At 49.3% G+C, this 22205-nt stretch overlaps 3 protein-coding genes across 5 annotated transcripts in view; 2 read left to right on the top strand and 1 right to left on the bottom strand.

The window, feature by feature from the left end:
- The window catches only part of CSF2RA (colony stimulating factor 2 receptor subunit alpha), a 34047-nt gene extending 32625 nt beyond the window's left edge, over positions 1–1422 (top strand). For 2 of the 3 annotated variants that reach the window (XM_059679292.1, XM_059679291.1), the window contains exons 11-12: positions 257–323; positions 1063–1421. In XM_059679292.1, coding sequence (XP_059535275.1) covers positions 257–323; positions 1063–1158 — 163 coding nt within the window. In that variant the 3' untranslated portion in view covers positions 1159–1421. Of the gene's footprint in view, positions 1–256; positions 324–1062 lie in introns of all 3 variants that reach the window. The other variant, XM_059679293.1, reaches the window with a different exon arrangement.
- Positions 1–22205, bottom strand: part of SLC25A6 (solute carrier family 25 member 6) — a 266945-nt gene that overhangs the window by 210313 nt on the left and 34427 nt on the right. The window lies entirely within an intron of this gene.
- The window catches only part of LOC132223773 (granulocyte-macrophage colony-stimulating factor receptor subunit alpha-like), a 17289-nt gene continuing 2332 nt past the window's right edge, over positions 7249–22205 (top strand). Inside the window, exons 1-10 of the mRNA XM_059678793.1 lie at positions 7249–7321; positions 8179–8327; positions 9741–9867; positions 10481–10610; positions 13093–13274; positions 15660–15793; positions 16361–16384; positions 17193–17328; positions 19672–19774; positions 20766–21040. Coding sequence (XP_059534776.1) covers positions 7249–7321; positions 8179–8327; positions 9741–9867; positions 10481–10610; positions 13093–13274; positions 15660–15793; positions 16361–16384; positions 17193–17328; positions 19672–19774; positions 20766–21040 — 1333 coding nt within the window. The remainder of the gene's footprint in view (positions 7322–8178; positions 8328–9740; positions 9868–10480; positions 10611–13092; positions 13275–15659; positions 15794–16360; positions 16385–17192; positions 17329–19671; positions 19775–20765; positions 21041–22205) is intronic.

Genomic DNA, 22205 nt, shown 5'->3' with positions numbered 1-22205 from the left:
CGATTCTGTTTTGTGGATCCTTGTGCGATGTTTCGATGACATTGTTCTGGCTGCCGAAATGCTGCTGGTGGGAGGGAAAAGGGATACAGCTGCCCAGCTCTGATTGGACAGGGAAGGCCTCAGTCGCCATCTGATTGGACAGGGAAACCGCCAGTCACCATCTGATTGACAGGGAGCGTCTGCTTGGAGATCTAGGGGGAACTCCGCCACCTGGGTTCATGCTTCACACTTTTTTTTTTTTTTTTGGTCTCATTAGGTTTGTTGGGGTGCCCATTCCTCGCGTCAAAGATAAAGTGAACAATGACTATCTGACCGATGATGAGGTTCGTCCGGGGAGAGGGGTGATCCAGGGTGGAAAGTGGGCGGGGGGGGGGGCTCCAGGGACCCTGAGAAAGTCCCGCCATCTCCTGCTTGGGTGACCCTTTGAAGGGGGGGCTACCGGGATGTGGCCGGAATGCTGTGTCCAGCTCCGTGGCCTTGCCTTGGGGTCAGGGGTCAGGTCGTGAGAGACTGAGGGACACACAGACAGTAGGGAGTCTGACCGGACCCCCTGGAGGAGGTGCCAGAAGGGGGTGAAGGGTGACAAAAAATGGGGAGACCCCCACCCCCTATAGGAACCCCCTCAGGGACCACGTCTCTCCGCTGTCCTCATAGCAACCAGCTCCCAGCTCGCTCACCCCCATCAATGACATGGACATCTCTCGGGTCATCATTATCCTGAGCCCACACCCTGGGCCCACCCCCCATTCCTGATCCCTGGTTTCCGGGGACCCCCAGCATCCTGTTGGCCTCATGGGGAACCAGGCTGAACCACTTCCCCCATTTTCCTGTCCAAGCTCCCACCTGCCCCAGGACCTTTGCACGTCCCACATCCTGCATGACGTCTCCCATTCGTCCACAAACCCTCCAGCAGGGCGGCCGGGCTGGTCCCTCAGGGACAAGGAGACCCACGTAGATCTGTTTGGCGTTTCCATCTACAATCCCCACCCCACCAGCAAACGGGGAATCCTGCAGACCCCACACCCTCATTTATTTTATTTTTATTTTTTTCTCTCTTCCCAGATCATCTGGGAGAAATTTGCCCCAGCCGCCGGGAAAGGGGACACCGAAGAGATCTTTTCCGTGGAAGAGGTGGAAGAGTCCACGGCAAAGGTGTGAATCCCAGAGGCCTCCAGCTCTCCCCGTCGTTTTGGAATCTTGGCGGAATTTTTCTTTTGTTTTGGGGTGTGTTTGGGGGATTTTTTTTGGTATTGTTTGCGGATCGTTTCTTTTTTGTGCGTCGTCGCCTGAAGATATGTTTTTCTCGACGGATGTATATTTTTTTAATGTAAAAATATTTTTTTATTGATTTTTTTTTTAGACGGAGAGGAAGGGAGTGGGAGAGAAACGTTGATGAAAGGAGGGAACTTGTATGCACGTGAATGCGTATTCCCTGGGCATATAGACAATCGTGTGGTGGAGGCCGGGGAGGGGAGGGGTGGGGTGGAGGAGGGGCATTGGGGTAAAAAGGTCTGTAATACCTTTCGACAACGAAGATACACTTTTTTTATTTTTTATTATTTTTTTAAATTTTTTTTCTTGCTTGATTAAGGTATTACATTTGGGTCCTTATCTCCCCCCCCATCACCCCCGGAACCCCGTAATCATGCCCTCGCCTCCCGACGTCTGTGTCCATTGGTTTGATGGTCCGATGATGACTCTTCTGTCTCCGGATCTGTCTTTGTTCGTCGGTGGACGGTGTTCACTAGATTCCGCAAATGACTGAGACCCTGCGATACTTATCTTTCTCCGAACGGGCGTGTTTTGCATCGACCGAAAATCATAAAATGTTTTCAAAATCATTAAGAGTTCGTTAAAATCTTATTGTTTTATTTATTCATTCTTTATTTTATTATTTGTTTTTTTTTTAATTTGTATTTCCTATTTTTTTATTTTATTGTGTATATTTTTTTAAATTTTATCCTGGGGTGGGGATTGACACAAAATAAATTAAAAAAAAACACACACACCAAAAATATTCTCGGGTTTAAGCAGAGGTTTCACAAAAAAAATAAAATAAATTTTTAAAAAATGCAAGAATATCCTTGGATGAGCATTCACAAAAATTAATTTTTTAAAAAATCCTCAGGTGAGGATTAAGCAAATTAAAATAAAATAAAAATATCCTCGGGTGAGGATTATCAAAAAGTAAAATAAATTTCATAATAATAATAATAAAACAAGAGTATCCTCAGATGAGGATTAACAAAAAAATAGAGTGAATTACAAAAAATGAAAACTTCCCAGGTGAGGATTAAAAAGATAAATTAATTCAACAATTAAATAAAATATCCTCGCGTGAGGTTTAACAAAAAAAATTAAATAACTTTCTTTAAAATACAAGAATTCCCTTGGATGAGCATTAACAAAAACTGAAATTAATTTTTAAGAAATATCCCCGCCCTGACCGGTGTGGCTCAGTGGATAGAGCGTCGGCCTGCGGAAGGGTCCCGGGTTCGATTCCGGTCAGGGGCATGGACCTTGGTTGCGGGCACATCCCCAGTGGGGGGCGGGCAGGAGGCAGCTGATCGATGTTTCTCTCTCATCGATGTTTCTAACTCTCTGTCCCTCTCCCTTCCTCTCTGTAAAAAAATCAATAAAATACATTTTTAAAAAATAAAATTAAATAAAAGGCTTACTTGACTCCCGCATTCACGGTACATACAAAGCTCTCGCTGTCGCCAGCTGCACGCGTGTGTTCCGATCTGTCATTGTTGATCGTGAATTCGGCCATCACTTCTATTACAGAGAGAGGGCGGATGGCGATATTAAAATATTTCTTCTAATTAATTCCCTTTCATTGTGCAAGAATTCATGCACCGGGTCACTAGTCCTGTGTAAGAAAAAGCCTCATATGCTAAGTGTCCTGTGGTCCTGTCATCCGTCCAACCAATCACAGCGTGATATGCTAATGATCGGCTAAGGCTGCTCAACCAGTCGCTATGACGTGCACTGACCACCAGGGGGCAGACAGTCGACCGGTCGACCAGTCGCTATGACGTGCACTGACCACCAGGGGGCAGACAGTCGACCGGTCGACCAGTCGCTATGACGTGCACTGACCACCAGGGGGCAGACAGTCGACGGGTCGACCAGTCGCTATGACGTGCACTGACCACCAGGGGGCAGACAGTCGACGGGTCGACCAGTCGCTATGACGTGCACTGACCACCAGGGGGCAGACCGTCGACCAGTCGACCAGTCGCTATGACGCGCACTGACCACCAGGGGGCAGACAGTCGACCGGTCGACCAGTCGCTATGACGCGCACTGACCACCAGGGGGCAGACAGTCGACCAGTCGACCAGTCGCTATGACGCGCACTGACCACCAGGGGGCAGACCGTCGACCAGTCGACCAGTCGCTATGACGCGCACTGACCACCAGGGGGCAGACAGTCGACGGGTCGACCAGTCGCTGTGACGTGCACTGACCACCAGGGGGCTGACCGTCGACCGGTCGACCAGTCGCTATGACGTGCACTGACCACCAGGGGGCGGACCGTCGACCGGTCGACCAGTCGCTGTGACGTGCACTGACCACCAGGGGGTCCCTCGGTTTGGCCTGTGCCCTCTCGCCATCCAAGCTGAGAGATCTCCCTCCCAAGTGCATGAATTTTGTGCACTGGGCCACCAGTATAGAATAGAATAGAATAGAATAGAATAGAATAGAATAGAATAGAATAGAATAAATGAAATAAACAAAATACAATAAATAAAATAGAATAGAATAGAATAAATAAAATAAAGAAAGAAAATAAAATAATAAAATAAAGAATATAGAATAGAATAAATAAAATAAACTAATAAAATAGCATAGAATAGATAGAATAGAATAGAATAAATAGAATAGAATAAATGAAATAAAAAAGATAAAATAGAATAGAATAAAATAAATAAAATAATATAATAAATAAAATAAAATGTAATAGAATAAATAAAACAGTAAAATGAAATAGAATTAATTAAAAAATAAAATAATAAAATAAATAGAATAGAATAGAATTAATAAAATAAAATAATAGAATATAATAGAATAAGTAAAATTAAATAATAGAATAGAATAGAATTAATAAAATAATAAAATAAAATAAAATAAAATAATAAAATAAAATAAAGGCACATGGTCCCACCCACGAACAGACCCTTCACAGGACCCGAGACAGCCATGAGCCCCTCACCATGAAGGGACATTTTGGGGCGCTTCCCTCCAGCTCAGGGGGAGTTGGGCGGAGGGGTTGGGCCGTGAGAACACGGGACCAGAACCAGAACCGCGTACAACGTCTCGGAGAACCTGACGCGCACAAGAGTCACCGCTCGCCGAGCGGACCAGCCGGAAGGGGCGACCGAAACGGGGACCCCGAGAGGAAGAGGAAAAAATTGGGCTGCAGCCCCGGCCGGTGTGGCTCAGTGGTTAGAGCGTCGGCCTGCGTATGGAAGGGTCCCGGGTTCGATTCCCGGTCAAGGGCACAGGCCCGGGCTGCGGGCTCGATCCCCAGTCGGGGGCGTGCAGGAGGCAGCCGGTCCATGATTCTCTCTCCTCATTGATATTTCTCTCTCTCTCTCTCTCCCTGTCCCTTCCTCTCTGAAATCAATAAACATATATATATATATATATATATATATATATATATATATATATATATATATATATATTTTTTTTTTTTTAAAATAGAATAGAATTAATAAGTATATATATGTATATATATATATATAAAAATTTTAAAAAATAATATATATATAAATTAATAAAAATTGATATATATATATTTTTAAAAAATAGAATAGAATTAATAAGTATATATATGTATATATATAAAAATTTTAAAAAATAATATATATAAATTAATAAAATGGATATATATTTTTTAAAAAAATAGAATAGAATTAATAAATATATATATTTATATATATAAAAATTTAAAAAAATAATATATATATACATTAATATAATGGATATGTATTTTTTAAAAAAATAGAATAGAATTAATAAATATATATTTATATATATAAATATTTTTAAAAATAATATATATATAAATTAATAAAAATGGATGTATATTTTTTAAAAAATAGAACAGAATTAATAAATATATATATTTATATATAAAAATTTTAAAAAATAATATATATATATAAATTAATAAAAATTAATACATATTTTTTAAAGAATAAATATAAAAAGCAGAAGTGGGGCTGGAGACGGCCAGCCGTGGGGTAACATCCTTTCCTCCCGATAAGACGATAACCCAGGTCTGGCCTCCCAGACGGAGGGGGGCTCGGGCGATAGGAGTTTGAGATTTTGTGCAAAAACCGGACCTCACAGAGAATTCTTTAACAGAGAGAGAGAGAGAGGGAGAGAGAGAGGGTTCTTGCTACTTCTTGCAGCCGCCCCAGTTCTGCCAGCTGCCCCCAGGACAGCAGCCGGGGGGACCCCTGGGTGCCTCGGTTTAAGGGGGGTCTGCGGGGGGGCGAGCATCCCCCAAAATTGCCCCGTTTCAGCCCAGGAAGCCAGCGTCTTGGACACACAGAGACCCACCTCGAGGGGACAGGCCCGTAAGTTGATGTTTCTCATCTCTGGGGCGGTGATGGGGTTCGGGGGGGTTTTGGGGGGGCGGAGACAGGGTGTTTGAAATAATCAGGCGAAGGCAGCCCGGCCGGTGTGGCTCAGTGGGTAGAGCGTCGGGCTGCGGACGGAAGGGTCCCGGGTTCGAATCCCGGTCAAGGGCATGGACCTGGGGTGCGGGCACATCCCCAGTCGGGGGGCGTGCAGGAGGCAGCCGATCGATGTTTCTCTCTCGCCGATCGATGTTTCTCTCTCGCCGATGTGTCTAACTCTCTCTCCCTCTCCCTTCCTCTCGGTAAAAAGATCAATAAAATATATTTAAAAATCTATCTTTAAATGTAGACATTCCCACTTTTGCAAAGCAAACTTGGACATTTGCATAAAGGACATTTGCATAGAGGTCATTTGCATAAAGGAAATTTGCATAAGGGACATTTGCATGGGTGTGTTTTGGTGTGGTTGTTGTTAAAACTCATCTTAGAATATTTTTCCATTGGTTATTAGAGAGAGAGGGAGAGAGAGAGAGACCCATGGACACAACCAGGGCCGGTGGGGGTGGGGGGGTGGACCCCGCAATCCCGGGGACATGCCCTTGACGGGACTCGAACCCGGGACCCTTCCGTCGGCAGGCTGTCGCTCTAGCCACTGAGCCACACTGGCCCAGGCAGGAAATTTCCATTGGCAACGAATTCTCTGTCCGAGGGATCGAGCTGCTCTCAGAGAGAGAGATCTTATCCCACCAGACGCCTTATCGGGGGAGCCAGACACGCCTGTGACCCACAGATTTCCTCCCCTTCCCGTCCCAGAACCGCCCCTCTGCAACGTGAAGCTCAAAGACTTTTCTTTGTTTAGGATTTATATATAGATAAGGCCCGGTGCACGAATTCATGCACCAGTGGGGTCCCTCGGCCTGGCCTGCGGGATCGGCCGAAACCGGCTCCCCGACATCTACCAAGGGGTCCCGGATGGCGAGAGGGCGCAGGCCAGGCTGAGGGACCCCACGGGTGCACGATCGGGGCCGGGGAGGGACCCTGGGAGGGCTCCAGGGTGTGTCCACCCCGTCTCGCTCAGTCCCGATTGGCCGGACCCCAGCAGCAAGCTCACCTGCTGGTCAGAGGGTCTGCCCCCTGGTGGTCAGTGCACGTCATAGCGACTGGTCGACCGGTCGACTGTCTGCCCCCTGGTGGTCAGTGCACGTCATAGTGAGCAGTTGAGCGGCCTTCGCATATCATTAGCATATTACGCTTTGATTGGTTGAACGGCCGGCCGATCGACAGGACACTTAGCATATTAGACTTTTATTCTATCGGCTATATATGTATATAGTCTTCCTCTCTAAAATCAGTAAAAATATGTATTAAAAAGAAAGAGAGAGAGAGAGACTCCTGGCCGGTGTGGCTCAGTAGATAGAGCACCGGCCTGCGGGCTGAAGGGTCCTGGGTTCGATTCCCGGTCAGGGGCACAGGCCCGGGTTGTGGGCTCCATCCCCAGTAGGGGGCGTGCGGGAGGCGGCCGGTCCCTGATTCTCTCTCCCTTCTCTGAAATCAATAAAAATGCATTTTTAAAAAGAGACAGAGAGGGCAAGGTGACCTCTGACCTGGTGCTGCCTCCTCCTTGGCCAGCAGGTCCCGCTGTGGGTCTGGGATGGCGCTTCTGCTGGACTTGGCCGGCCTCCTGGTGCTCTTCAGCTTTGCAGACTGCGAGGACGCCCACCTGGGTAGGTGCCGGCGACCTGGGTCTACGCCAGCGACGGCGAACCTAAGACACGCGTGTCAGAGGTTGACACACGAACTCATTTCTTTGGGTTGATTTTTCTTTGTTCACTGGCATTGAAATATATAAAATAAATATCAAAAATGTACGTCTTCGTGTGACTGCGGTGGCAAAGATCAAAAAAATCTCTCTAGGTGACACGGCCCCAGAGTTAAGTGCGGGTTTTTCCAAATGCGGACACGCCGAGCTCAAAAGGTTCGCCATTGTGGGTCTACGCTCATCCGCTGAGCCGCACCGGACGGGTAAAAAGGGCTCATTTTTATCTTCTGTGAATTTGGCCTCATGACAGACAACAAACCAAAACACACACAAACACACCAAAAAAAAAAACGACAAAAAAAATTTGTCGGCTGTCTGCCCCCTGGTGGTCAGTGCACGTCATAGCGACTGGTCAAATGGTTGACTGTGCCCTCTGGTGGTCAGTGCACGTCATAGCGACTGGTCGACCGGTCGACTGTCTGCCCCCTGGTGGTCAGTGCACGTCATAGCGACTGGTCGACCCGTCGACTGTCTGCCCCCTGGTGGTCAGTGCACGTCAGAGCGACTGATCGACCGGTCGACTGTCTGCCCCCTGGTGGTCAGTGCACGTCACAGCGACTGGTCGACCTGTCGACTGTCTGCCCCCTGGTGGTCAGTGCACGTCATAGCGAGCGGTCGACCGGTCGACTGCCTGCCCCCTGGTGGTCGTGGCCTCCCCCTTGTGCTTTCAAAAGGCGTCCCCTCGACTGGAATGACAACGTCGCTTGGGTAGAGAGAGGTTCCAGACTCTCGCTGTGTTTTTATTTGTGTGTTTTGTCTCAGTGACAGCAGAGGCGGACGGGTCCCCCGTGGTACACATGGAGCTGTACCCCAGGAGGAAGACGCTGACCTGGAAATCCCGGAGAAACGTGACCGAGCAAGAATGCAAAATCGACACTCCGCCCAGCTCCTCCACCAGGCAAGACCCTAAGGTGAGGGTTCTGGGTTCGAGCCCAAGGGCTCTGCTCTGTGTACATCTTGAATTTCCCTTGTGAAACGCCTCTTTAGATCCCCACGCTTACTGCCCTCGCTGTAAGGAAAATAAAATAATAAAATAAAATAATATAAAATAAAAGAGCTCGGCCAGTGTAGCTCAGTGGTCGGCAAACTCATGAGTCAACAGAGCCAAATATCCACAGGACAATGATTGAAATTTCTTTTGAGAGCCAAATTTTTTAAACTGAAACTATACAGGCAGGTGCATTGTGATTCACTTCATGAGGGGACTCCTAAGGCTTAGGAGGAGCCACACTCAAGGGGCCAAAGAGCCGCATGTGGCTCTCGAGCCGCAGTTTGCCGACCACGGTTACTAGGAGGTCACGGTTCGATTCCCGGTCAGGGCACATACCTGGGTTGTGAGCTGGATCCTGGGGCGGGAGGGGTAGGGATGGGAGAGATGTGCAAGAGGCAGCCAATCAATGATTCTCTCTCATCTTTGATGTTTCCATCTCTCTCTCTCTCCTCTCCTTTCCTCTCTGATATCAATAATTTAAAAATCATTAAGAAAAAGAAAAGATTAAAAAAAAGAAAAAACATGTCCTCCATCCTCTTAGGTTCCATGACGGGGGCGTGCAAATTAAACTGACAAAAGAGAGGCTAACGGGAGAAAAGGTCTACCGTGATGTTCAATTAGGTTTAATTTTGACTACACAAAGCTTCGCAGAGAAGACGTGAACAGACGAAAGAAGAGGCCGGACCAGGGAGCGTAGACAAGTGACATTTTTTAAAAAAGACAATAAATGGTGGTTCTCAACCTTCCTGATGCCGCGACCCTTTCATACGGTTCCTCCTGTGGTGGGGACCCCCGATTTCATTGTGACACATTGAACATCATGAAAGCAACCTGATTCACCCCCAAAACAATATGTGATTATAGATGTGTTTTCCGACGGTCTTAGGCGACCCCTGGGAAAGGGTCGTTCGACCCCCCCCCCCCCGAGAGGTCACGACCCACAGGTTGAGAACCGCTGGACTGGATGAAGAAATGGGGATTTGGGTTTCAGAAACTCATCGTTTGGTGGCTGTAACGCAGGCACCAATATGCCACCACATGGCCCCGGCTGGGGTGGCTCAGTGGATAGAGCGCCGGCATGCGGACGGAAGGGTCCCGGGTTCGAATCCGGTCCAGGGCACATGCCCGGGTTGTGGGCTCGATCCCCAGTAGGGGGCGTGCGGGAGGCGGCCGATCCATGATTCTCTCTCATCCTGGACGTCTCCCTCTCTTCCTCTCCTTTCATCTCTGAGATCAATAAAAAATATCTCTATAAGAGGAATAAGACGGAAAACAGGTTCAAGGTGGTCCGAAGCAGAGGTCATCTATTTGACCCTGACGGTGCCTTCCGTAGGTCAAAGGAGACGGCACCTACTTTTGCCGGTTTCCCAACGCCGTGCTGCATCGGGGGGCCACGCTGACTGTCCACGGGATGGTGGACGGGACCCCGTTCCAGTCCGTCCTGGAGTTTCGCAATCCAGGTGAGGGCCCCCACCCCCGTGCCCAGGGGGCTGGAGAAGCTGGAGGTGCGGTCGATCGGTAAGGATTTATTTTTTAAAAATTCTTGAGTCCTGGCCGGTGTGGCTCAGTGGATAGAGCGTCGGCCTGCGGACTGAAGGGTGCCGGGTTCGATTCCGGTCAAGGGCATGTGCCTTGGTTGCGGGCATAGTCCCAGTAGGTGGTGTGCAGGAAGCAGCTGATCGATGTTTCTCTCTCATCGATGTTTCTAACTCTCTATCCCTCTCCCTTCCTCTCTGTAAAAAATCAATAAAATATATTAAAAAAAAATTCTTGAGTCCTGGCCGGTGTGGCTCAGTGGATAGAGCGTCGGCCTGCGGACGGAAGGGTCCCGGGTTCGATTCCTGGTCCAGGGCACAGGCCTGGGTTGGGGGCTCCATCCCCAGTAGGAGGCGTGCAGGAGGCGGCCGGTCCATGATTCACTCTCATCACTGATATTTCTCTCTCTCTCTCTCTCTCTCTCTCCCTTCCTCTCTGAAATCCATAAAACTATAATTTAAAAATATTCTTTATGGGTTGAAAGTTTCACAGATGGCTCCTTTTTAAGGATTTTTTCCTTGTTTTCTACCCTCCCAGGCCTGGAAGGATCCGGGGCCGTAAACTTCTCCTGCCTCATTTACAACCTGCACCACATGAATTGCAGCTGGAACCCGGGACCGGCCGCCCCCGCCGACGTCCAGTATCACCTGTACGGCTGGACCTCCAGGTGAGCCGGGGACCGGCCAGGCATCGGAGACCTACCGGGGGGGGGTCCCTGATGTCACAGGGGGTCCTGGCCGGTGTTGCTCAGTGGGTAGAGCATCGAGCGATGAACCAGGAGGTCCCAGGTTCGATTCCCGGTCAAGGGCACATGTCTGTGTTAGGCACTCGATCGCCAGCTGGGGGGCGTGCAGGAGGCAGCCGGTCCATGATTCTCTCTCATCATGGATGTTTCTCTCTCTCCCTCTCCCTTCCTCTCTCTGCAATAAAAAATATCTATATCTATACTAATAAAAGGGTTATATGCTAATTAGACTGGACGTCTTCCGGACATCCTTCCGGACAAAGCCACAGTGGTGGGGGCTGAGGCAGAGGTAATTAGGGGCGATCAGGCCGGCAGGGGAGAGCAGTTAGGGGCGACCAGGCTGGCAGGAGAGCTGTTAGGGGTGATCAGGCCGGCAGGGGAGGGCAGTTAGGGGTGATCAGGCTGGCAGGAGAGCTGTTAGGGGTGATCAGGCCGGCAGGGGAGAGCAGTTAGGGGCGATCAGGCAGGCAGGGGAGAGCAGTTAGGGGCGACCAGGCTGGCAGGAGAGCTGTTAGGGGTGATCAGGCCGGCAGGGGAGGGCAGTTAGGGGCGATCAGGCTGGCAGGAGAGCTGTTAGGGGTGATCAAGCCGGCAGGGGAGGGCAGTTAGGGGCGATCAGGCTGGCAGGGGAGAGCAGTTAGGGGCGACCAGGCTGGCAGGAGAGCTGTTAGGGGTGATCAGGCCGGCAGGGGAGAGCAGTTAGGGGCGACCAGGCTGGCAGGAGAGCTGTTAGGGGCGATCAGGCCGGCAGGGGAGGGCAGTTGGGGGCGATCAGGCCGGCAGGGGAGAGCAGTTAGGGGCGATCAGGCCGGCAGGGGAGAGCAGTTAGGGGCAATCAGGCCGGCAGGGGCGGGCAGTTAGGGGCGATCAGGCCGGCAGGGGAGGGCGGTTAGGGGCAATCAGGCCGGCAGGGGCGGGCAGTTAGGGGCGATCAGGCCGGCAGGGGAGAGCAGTTAGGGGCAATCAGGCCGGCAGGGGCGGGCAGTTAGGGGCGATCAGGCCGGCAGGGGAGGGCGGTTAGGGGCGATCAGGCCGGCAGGGGAGGGCGGTTGTGGGCGATCAGGCCAGCAGGGGAGGGCAGTTAGGGGCAATCAGGCCAGCAGGGGAGGGCGGTTAGGGGTGATCAGGCCGGCAGGGGAGAGGCAGTTAGGGGCGATCAGGCCGGCAGACAGGTGAGTGGTTAGGAGCCAGCGGTCCTGGATTGCAAGAGGGATGTCCGACTGCCGGTTTAGGCCCTATCCTTGTGGTCGGACATCCCCCGAGGGGTCCCAGATTAGAGAGGGTGCAGGCCAGGCTGAGGGACCCTCACCCCGTGCATGAATTTCATGCACTGAGCCTCTAGTATATATATATATTAAAAGAAAGAATCAACCAAAGAATGCCTAAATAAGTAGAAAAACACATCCATGTTTCTCTCTCTCCCTTCCTCTCTCTCTCTCTAAAAGTTAGTATGTCCTGGGCACTTTAATATATTAATTTCTTAGTAATTAAAACGAAGGGGTACTATGTCCAGTTCCAAATTAACACAGGCATCTAAAATGACAATTTGCGCCCAGGCTGGTGTGTCTCAGTGGATAGAGCGTCGGCCTGAGGACTGAAGGGTCCTGGGTTCGATTCCCGGTCAAGGGCACAGGCCCGTGGCTGAGGGCTTGATCCCCAGTAGGGGGTGAGCCGGAGGCAGCCGATCCATGATTCTCTCTCTGTCTGCCTCTCCCTTCCTCCCCGAAATCAATAAAAATATATTTTAAAGCAATAAAAATAAAATGACAATTTGCCGGTCATTAGAATGGTTGCATTCTTGCCGGTACCAACGTTTTGTTCATATGCTCGGGAGGGAAAGAAACAGATTAAATAATTAAAGAGTGCTCCAATAAAAAATAAATAAAAATGAAAGTGAATATGTCTTAAAGAATGAAATCGGTGAGATTTCTTCCTGTTTTCACAATCTCTTTGCGATTCCCTGGGACACGCATTCCATGGGGGTGCCATGTTTATGCCATGATAAAAATGAGTCCCTTTTCTTGTCCCTTTTTATAAATATATATATTTCTTCCATTGATTTCAGAAGGAGAGAGAGAGAGAGAGAGAGAGAGAGAGAGAGAGAGAGAGAGAGAAACGTCCATGATGAGAGAGAATCACGGATCGGCTGCCTCCTGCCCGCCCCCTGCTGGCGATGGAGGGCATGTGCCTCTGTCCGGGAATCGAACCCAGACCTCCTGGTTCACAGGTTGACGCTCAACCCCTGAGCCACACCGGCCAGTCTTCTTGCCCGTTTTTGGAGAGTTTTCAGTGTGGAAATGGGGGGAGGCGGAGGGGGGAGGAGAGATTGGGGTCTCCATGATGGACCCCTTACAAGATCCCCTCTCTGGCTGACCCCTGGGCCCTCCTCCTTTGGAAATTCCAGTCATGAGGACGAGGTTGAGTGCTCCCGTTACGTGCCTGCCTCGGGGACACACATGGGCTGCCGATTCGATGAGCTCGTGGGGTCCCAGCTCGCGGACTCCTACTTCTTCGTGGTGAACGGAACCAGCAAGGAGGCAGCCATCCAGTTTACGGACTTCGACCCGCTTAGAGGCATTCAGATCGGTGAGGGCAGTGGTTCTCAACCTTCGGGCCCTTCCAATGCAGTTCCATCTGTCTATCTATCTTTCTATCATCTATCACCTATATCTATCTATAATCTATATCTATGTATATCTATATCTAATCTACATCTATAGCTATATATATCTATATCTATATCATCTATATGTATATCATCTATATCTATATCTATATCATCTATATCTATATCTATATCTATATCTATATCTATATCTATATCTATATCTATATCTATATCTATCATCTCTATCTCTATATCTATATCATCTATATGTATATGTATATGTATATCATCTATATCTATATCTAATCTCTATCTCTATCTCTATCTCTATCTCTATATCTATATCTATATCTCTATATCTATATCTATAGCTATATCTATCTCTATCTCTATCTCTATATCTATATCTATATCTATATCATCTATATCTATATCTATATCTATATCTATCTATATCTATATCTATATCTATATCTATATCTATATCTATATCATCTATATCTATATATACATCTACATCTATATCTATATATATATCTATATCATCTATATCTATATCTATCTCTATATCATCTATATCTATATCTATATCTATATCTATATCTATATCTATCTATATCTATATCTGTATCTGTATCTATATCTATATCTATATCTATATCTATATCTATCTCTATATCATCTATATCTATATCTACATCTATATCTATATCTATACTATATCTATATCTATATCTATATCTACATCTATATCTATATCTATATCTATATCATCTATATCTATATCTATCTCTATATCATCTATATCTATATCTATATCTATATCTATATCTATATCTATCTATATCTATATCTATATCTGTATCTGTATCTATATCTATATCTATATCTATATCTATATCTATCTCTATATCATCTATATCTATATCTACATCTATATCTATATCTATACTATATCTATATCTATATCTACATCTACATCTACATCTATATCTATATCTATATCTATATCTATATCTATATCTATCTATATCAGTGGTTCTCAACCTTCCTAAGGCTGCGACCCTTGAATACAGCTCCCCATGCTGTGGGGACCCCCAACCATAACATTATTCTCGTTGCTACGTCATCACTGTCATGTTGCTACTGTCATGAATCGTCATGTAAATATCTGATATGCAGGATGGTCTTCGGTGACCCCTGTGAAAGGGTCATTCGACCGTCAAAGGGGTCACGACCCGCAGGATGAGAACCGCTGGGTGAGGCGATATCCCCCCTCGTCGTTTCTCCCCCAAGGATTTCGTCTGGATTGACTGCGTTAGGGGACGTGTCGCGGTGCCCCCAGGGCCAGTCTGACCGCCATCGGGGACCCAGACTCAGAGTCAGGGAGATAGAGATGCAGAAGGTTAGTTAGGGACGTCTCGACCCTGCCTCAAGGTGGGCGACACACATAAAAGATGTCACACAGGAGCCCCAGCCGGTTTACCTCAGTGGATGGAGCGTCGGCCTGTGGACTGAAGGGTCCCGGGTTCGATTCCCGGTCAAGGGCACGTGCCCGGGTTGCGGGCTCGATCCCCAGTAGGGGGCTTGCTAGAGGCGGCCGGTCCGTGATTCTCTCTCATCATGGATGTTTCTCTCTCTCCCTCTCCCTCTCCCTTCCTCTCTGAAATCAATGAAAATATATATTTTTAAATGTATGTATATTAAAAAAGAAAAAAAGGAAAAAGAAGAATAGAAAGTATGAAGAAAAATAAATTTTAAAAAAGGAAAAAGAATAGAAAAAATGGAGAAAAAGAAAGAAAGAAAGAAAGAAAGAAAGAAAGAAAGAAAGAGAAAAAAGAAAAAAAAATCCATGTATATAAAAGCCTAATCATGCAAATTGTCCCCTTCGGAGTTCGACCAGAAGACCGGGAGTTCAATGACTCGCTACGATGTGCGCTGACCAGCAGGGGGCGGCGCGGAACGAAGGGTGGCACTGGCCGACAGCCAGAGAGAAAGTCCCGGCCGGCAGCCCGAGGGCCCAGACCGGCCCTGGGGGCACCCGGACACGTCCCCTAATGCAGTCAATCCAGACGAACTCCTTGGAAGAGAAACCACAAGGGGGGATATCGTCTCACCGCAATCAACCCTGATTGCTAGGAGGCTTGGGGGCCATACCTGGTGCACGAATTCCGTGCACCGAGCCTCTAGTAGTAGTAATAATAATAATAATAATAATAATAATAAAACCAGGCAAGTGACTCTTACGATCCATTTCTCTACGTCCCAGCGACTCACCTCGCCGGCCTCGGACCACGTTGACTTGGTTGTGTTCTGTGTTTTGATTTTTTGGGTTTTTTTTGGTTTTGTTTTTTCTTTCTTAGAAAAGGTTGACCCCCCGGCCAACCTCACCGTCGGCGGGAACGGATCCCATCACGTGATCCAGTGGCACAACCCCAGGCTGCGGTTTGAGGCCTCGAGTAGCATCTTCTTTTACGAACTGGACATCCAGCGAGAGGTGAGGACGGAAGCCGTGGGCAACGGTCACCCACAGGGTCCCCTCCGTCTCTCTCCGGTTTGGAGTCGAATCCTCACCAATAGAATCTGTGATCCACGGAGCTGTTTGGCCATAAGAGGGCCATCCATTATTTTTTTTTTCTTTTACACAAGCACTTAAAATATATATATATTGATTGATTGATTTCAGAGAGAAAGGGAAAGGAGACAGAGAGAGAGAGAGAGAGAGAGAGAGAGAGAGAGAGAAAGAGAAAAGTTAATGAAGAGAGAGAATCATGGATCGGCCGCCTCCTGCACGCCCCCTACTGGGGATCGAGCCCACAACCCAGGCCTGTGCCCTTGACCGGGAATCGAACCCTGACCTCCTGGTTCATAGGTTAACGCTCAACCATTGAGCCACACTAGCCGGGGCCCAGAAGGCTTTTTCCCCTCCTCTATTAAATCCCAAATATTTTCAGCTTAAAAGAATCTTCAGACTAATGCAGAGGTTCTGGGTGGACTCCTGCCTTTAAATCCATTATTGAAACTCAGCCACTAACCATCTTTCCCATTTGCTATGGTTTTCCAGGGCACTTCCTCCAAGCAAGACTCTGTAAGTATCTTTTCCCTTTTATTAAAAATATACTAGAGGCCCCGGTGCACGAATTCGTGCACCAATGGGGTCCCTGGGCCTGGCCTGCGGGATCGGGTCAAAACCGGCTCTCCGAGATCCCCGAGGGGTCCCGGATGGCGAGAGGGCGCAGGCCAGGCCGAGGGACCCCACTGGTGCACGATTGGGGCCAGGGAAGGACACGGGGGGTTGGCCAGCCAGGGAGGGACCATGGGAGGGCTCCAGGGCGTGTCCGGCCTGTCTGGCTCAGTCCCGATCAGCCAGACCCCAGCAGCAAGCTAACCTACCGGTCAGGCCGTCTGCCCCCTGGTGGTCAGTGCACGTCATAGCGACTGGTTGAGCGGCCTTAGCATATAATTAGCATATTACTCTTTGATTGGTTGATCGGACCAGACACTTAGCATATTAGGCTTTTATTATGTAAGATTTGTATTGATTTCGGAGAGAAAGAAAGGGAGAGAGGGAGAGAGAAACATCCATGAGGAGAGAGAATCATGCATCAGCTGCCTCCTGCATGCCCCCTACTGGGGATCAAACCCACAACCCGGGCCTGTGCCCCTGACTGGGAACTGAACCATAACCTCCTGGTTCCTAGGTCAACGCTCAACCACTGAGCCTCACCAGCCGGACTCCTAAATGAGTTTAGTTCAAGCTGTAGCGAGAGGCACAATATCCCCCAAACCCCTGCTCGCATGAAACCTGGGAATGGATTCCCGCGTCCTCCCTCACCCCCATTCGGTGGGGCCCTGTCCCCCACGGAGCTCACGGCAGGTCCTTGATTCTCCGAAAGGTTTTCCTAAGAGGCAGCGAGGAGAACGTGTACCTGATGCCCAGTTCGTCCATGAGAGCCGGGCACACCGTCCGGGCGAGAGTGAGGTTCATGCGCAGTGAGCTGTGGAGTGACTGGACCCCCATCTTGCGTTTTGGTGAGTCTGGTTCCCGGGACGGAGGCCGCCTGCCTTCCATCTCTCCATCCTGGAGACCAGACGTCTGAGATCAGGGTGTCCCCGGGGCTAGTGGCTGCCTCCCTCCCGCCTCTGTCTCCCTCCGTCTCCACGTGGCTGCTCCCCTGCGTCTGTGTCTCCTCTTCTGTGTCTGACAAGGACCCTGTCCCTGGAGGGAGGCCCCCCCCTGACCCAGGACGGCCTCGGCTCCAAACCTTCACTCCATCCCATCTTCAGACACCCCGTGTCTTTCTCTTTCTTAAAAAAAAAATATTTTTTTTATTGATTTCAGAGAGGAAGGGAGAGGGAGAGAGAGATAGAAATATCTTGCCCTGGCCAGTGTGGCTCAGTGGATAGACCGCCGGCCTGCAGAGTGAAGGGTCCGGGGTTCGATTTCCAATCAAGGGCGCATGCCTGGTTTGCAAGCTCGATCCCCAGTAGGGGGCGTGCAGGAGGCAGCCGATCTGTGATTCTCACTCATCATGGATGTTTCTCTCTCTCTTTCTCTCTCCCTTCCTCTCTGAAATCAATAAAAAAAAAAACATTTAAAAAATAATCAATGGGAAAATATGTTGGGGTGAGGAATAATAAAAAAAAAAGATTGTTCGTACATCATGTTTTTTTTGGGGGGGGGGGTCCAGGAGCCCATAATGGACCCCTCCCAGCATAGGGGACCCAGGTAGGTCTTGCCGGCTCTCGAAGTTAGCCTGCCCTCTGTCTGTATCCTACACTGACCCCCTGTACCCCCAGCCATATTTCTGGGGTCACCCCATAAGAGGGTCCCTCCTGGACTCAACGACAGGGGCCATGAGGCCTTCTCTATCACCTTATTCTCAACCCCATTGGGCTGGGTCTGTACGGGCCCCAGCTGCCGGCCACCCCCGATCTTGGGAGGTCACCCCCAGAGGTCAGCCTGTCTGCCCTCACAGCTGTGGGTGCCCATCCTGCACCCCTCCTCTGAGGCAGCAGGGGGCGCTGTGGTCTCACGGGCCGGCCCCATAAGCACAGGGCGATGCAGTTTTCAGCATCCCTTGCACAGCCTCCTAATAGGCTGGCCCCATAGAACTGGCAAAAACGAACAAACAACAACAAAAAAACAACAGAAAAACAACTAAAAACAACTAAAAAAAACAACAGAAAAACAACTAAAAACAACTAAAAAAACAACAGAAAAACAACTAAAAACAACTAAAAACAACAACAACAAAAACAACTAAAAACAACAACAACAAAACAACTAAAAACAACAACTAAAAACAACAACAAAAATCTCACAGGGTGGGGATCCCCGCTTGCCTGGGCCCAGCCATCCCTTGGGATCAATTTGGGGGGCACATGGGGCATGGCCTCTAAATTCACACTCACACAGTCACTCCTTTGGCCGCGTCCCTGCCCATTTCACACTCACACACTCACTCCTTTGGCCGTGCCCCTGCCCATTTCACACTCACACACTCATCCCTTTGGCCTTGTCCCTGCCCATTTCACATTCACACACTCACTCCTTTGGCCTGGTCCCTGCACATTTCACATTCACACACTCACTCCTTTGGCCGTGTCCCTGCCCATTTCACACTCACACATTCACTCCTTTGGCCTGGTTCCTGCCCATTTCACACTCACACACTCACTCCTTTGGCCTGGTCCCTGCACATTTCACACTCACACACTCACTCCTTTGGCCGTGTCCCTGCCCATTTCACATTCACACACTCACTCCTTTGGCCGTGTCCCTGCCCATTTCACACTCACACACTCACTCCTTTGGCCGTGTCCCTGCCCATTTCACACTCACGCACTCACTCCTTTGGCCGTGTCCCTGCGCATTTCACACTCACACACTCACTCCTTTGGCCGTGTCCCTGCACATTTCACACCCACACACTCACTCCTTTGGCCTGGTCCCTGCACATTTCACACTCACACACTCACTCCTTTGGCCGTGTCCCTGCCCATTTCACACTCACACACTCACTCCTTTGGCCGTGTCCCTGCACATTTCACACTTAGACATTCATTTTTTTTGTCTATGAGAAAGAAAGTGCTGGTACTGGGTGGGTTCAGTCTTGTGAGCTGGGCGTGGAGACAATGGGGGTGGGGGAGTGGGGGGTGACAGTGAGGAGGGGTGGATACAGGACCCCAAGAAGGAGATATTGTCCACTGTCCATGTTCCTGGGCTCCTGGGGTACCCTCCGCCCTCCTTCTTCTGACCACACTCTCTCACCTCATATTTGTCAGCAAATTCGATGGGGAAGGAGGATGTGTGTGAAACAGACCGGGGTCCCCTCTGACCCCCCCTCTTCCTCCCCGTTCCCCCCCCCACAGGCCTCCCAGACCAGGATGTCGGCGGCTTCCCCGGTGCCCTTTTGGGGATGGTGGTGGGGGTGGCCGCATTGGCCATCACCGTCCTCATGTTTCTCTGCACGAGGTAACTGCCCCCTCCCCACGCCCCCATTCCCACCCCCACTGACCAACAAAACAAACACCCAAAAAACTCAAAAATGTGACGCTCTGGGCCCTGGCTGGTGTGGCTCAGTGGATAGAGCGCACTGCGCAGACTGAAGGGTCCTGGTTCGATTCCCAGTCAAGGACACAGGACTAGGGGTTCAGGCTCCTCCCTGGCCCAAGCTGGGCCCTGGTCGGGGCACGTGCAAGAGGGAACCCATCGATGTGTTTCTCTCACATCGAAATTTTTCTCTCTCTTTCCCTCTCTCTTCCACTCTCTCTAAACATCAATGGGTAAATGTGCCCAGGTGAGATTGACAAAAAAATAAATAAATAAAATTCAAGGTCACCCGGCCAGCGTGGCTCGGTGGTTGAACGTTGACCTATGAACCAGGCGGTCACGGGTTCGATTCCCGGTCAAGGGCACAGGCCCGGGGTTGCGGGCTCGATCCCCAACCAGTAGGGGGCGTGCAGGAGGCGGCCGATCCGTGATTCTCTCTCCTCACAGATGTTTCTCTCTCTCCCTCTCCCTCTTTTTCTCTGAAATCAAATTTTTTTAAATATATTTTTTTTTAAATGGAGCCGGAGCTGCCGCCCCAGTCGAACCCCTGGCACGGCTGATACCTCAACCCTCCGGCTGTTGAAACAGGCCCAAGTCACCCTTGTCCGGGACCTGGAGCCACATTTTGTCCCCAAAGATCTTTTTTTTTTGCAGAGAAAACAGCAAAGCAAGTGTCTATCTATAGTAGCTTTTTTGGGCGGGGGGTGGGCCGGGGCAGCTCCCCACCATCCGTGTCCCACATCCCCGCCCCCATTCGGCAGGAAGCGCAACTCCCTGGTGGATGGCGTCCAGGCCACATGCCCTGAACTTGGCCGCTGGGTTGATCGGGGAGGAGCCTGGTGCCTCCGGGGTCAGACCCTGAGCCGGCGGGTCCCTCACGATTTCTCTTCCTCCCTCCCCCTCCCACCCCCAGGTTCTCCCTGAGACGCAAGCTATTCCCTCGGGTGCCCCAGGTGAAAAGGGAGGTGACGGGCACCGGTGAGGCCTTCCCGGAGGTAAGTGTGTGCAGGGGCAGCCGGACCCGGGGGGACAGGCATGGGGTCCGGTGGGCCTGGAGGTTGGCGGTGGCTGGGACATGGTACCCAGAGATTTGCACGTTCTGGAACGTTCCACAGAAATGGAATCAGCCCGGCCGGTGTTGCCCAATGGATAGAGTGTCGACCGATGAACCTGGAGGTCCCGGGTTCGATTTCCGGTCATGGGCACAGGCCCGGGTTGCGGGCTCCATCCCCAGTAGGGGGCGTGCGGGAGGCAGCCGATCCGTGATTCTCTCTCATCATGGGTGTTTCTCTCCCTCTCCCTTCCTCGCTGAAATCAATTTTTTAAAAAATGGATTAATATAGAAATCACAAGAAAATTAAAGAATATTTTAAAAATTTTTTTAATTTTTTATATATTTTTTATTGATTTTTTACAAAGAGGAAAGAGAGAGATAGAGTCAGAAACATCGATGAGAGAGAAACATCGATCAGCTGCCTCCTGCACATCCCCCACCGGGGATGTGCCCGCAACCAAGGTACATGCCCTTGACCGGGAATCGAACCCGGGACCTTTCAGTCCGCAGGCCGACGCTCTATTCACTGAGCCACACCAGTTTCAGCTAAAGAATATTTTTAAAAAATAAAATAAAATAAGCCCTGGCTGGTGTTGCTCAGTGGATAGAGTGTCGGCCTGTGGACTGAAGGGTCCAGGGTTCGATTCTGGTCAAGGGCACCTGCCTGGGTTGCAGGCTGGATTCCCAGTCGGGGGCGTGCAGGAGGTGGGCGGCCCATGATTCTCTCTTGTCGAAGTTTCTCTCTCTCTCCCTCTCCCTTCCTCTCTGAAATCAATAAAAAATATAAAATAATAATAATAATAAAATTAGCAAACAGGCCTTGTGTGTCTGGCTTTTCTCACTGAGCATCTTGTATGCAAGGCTCATCCACACTGTAGGCTGGGTCAGGGCCGGCCTCCCTTTTTCATGGCTGCGTACTATTCCACTGTGCGGACGGGACCAGCTCTGCTTGGCCAGTCGTCCATCCGCGGACACTGGGGCTGCCGTGAACGGGGCTGGCATTTCTGCTGCTCTTACTGCTGTTTTCTATCTTTCTTTCTTTCTTTCTTTTTTCATTTCTTTCTTTCTTTCTTTCTTTTTATCTTTCTTTCTTCCTTCCTTCCTTTCTTTCTTTCTTCCTTTCTTTCTTTCTTTCCTTTCTTCTTTCTTTCTTTCTTTCTTTCTTTCTTTCTTTCTTTCTTTCTTCTTTCTTTCTTCATTTCTTTCTTTCTTTCTTTTTATCTTTCTTTCTTCCTTCCTTTCTTTCTTTCTTTCTTTCTTTCTTCCTTCATTTCTTCTTTCTTTCTTTCTTTCTTCCTT

Source organism: Myotis daubentonii, chromosome X (genome assembly GCF_963259705.1).
Source record: "Myotis daubentonii chromosome X, mMyoDau2.1, whole genome shotgun sequence".
In the NCBI taxonomy this organism is placed as follows: domain Eukaryota; kingdom Metazoa; phylum Chordata; class Mammalia; order Chiroptera; family Vespertilionidae; genus Myotis; species Myotis daubentonii.
Note: the sequence above shows the minus strand (reverse complement) of the source record. Positions and strands in the feature narration are given on the sequence as shown.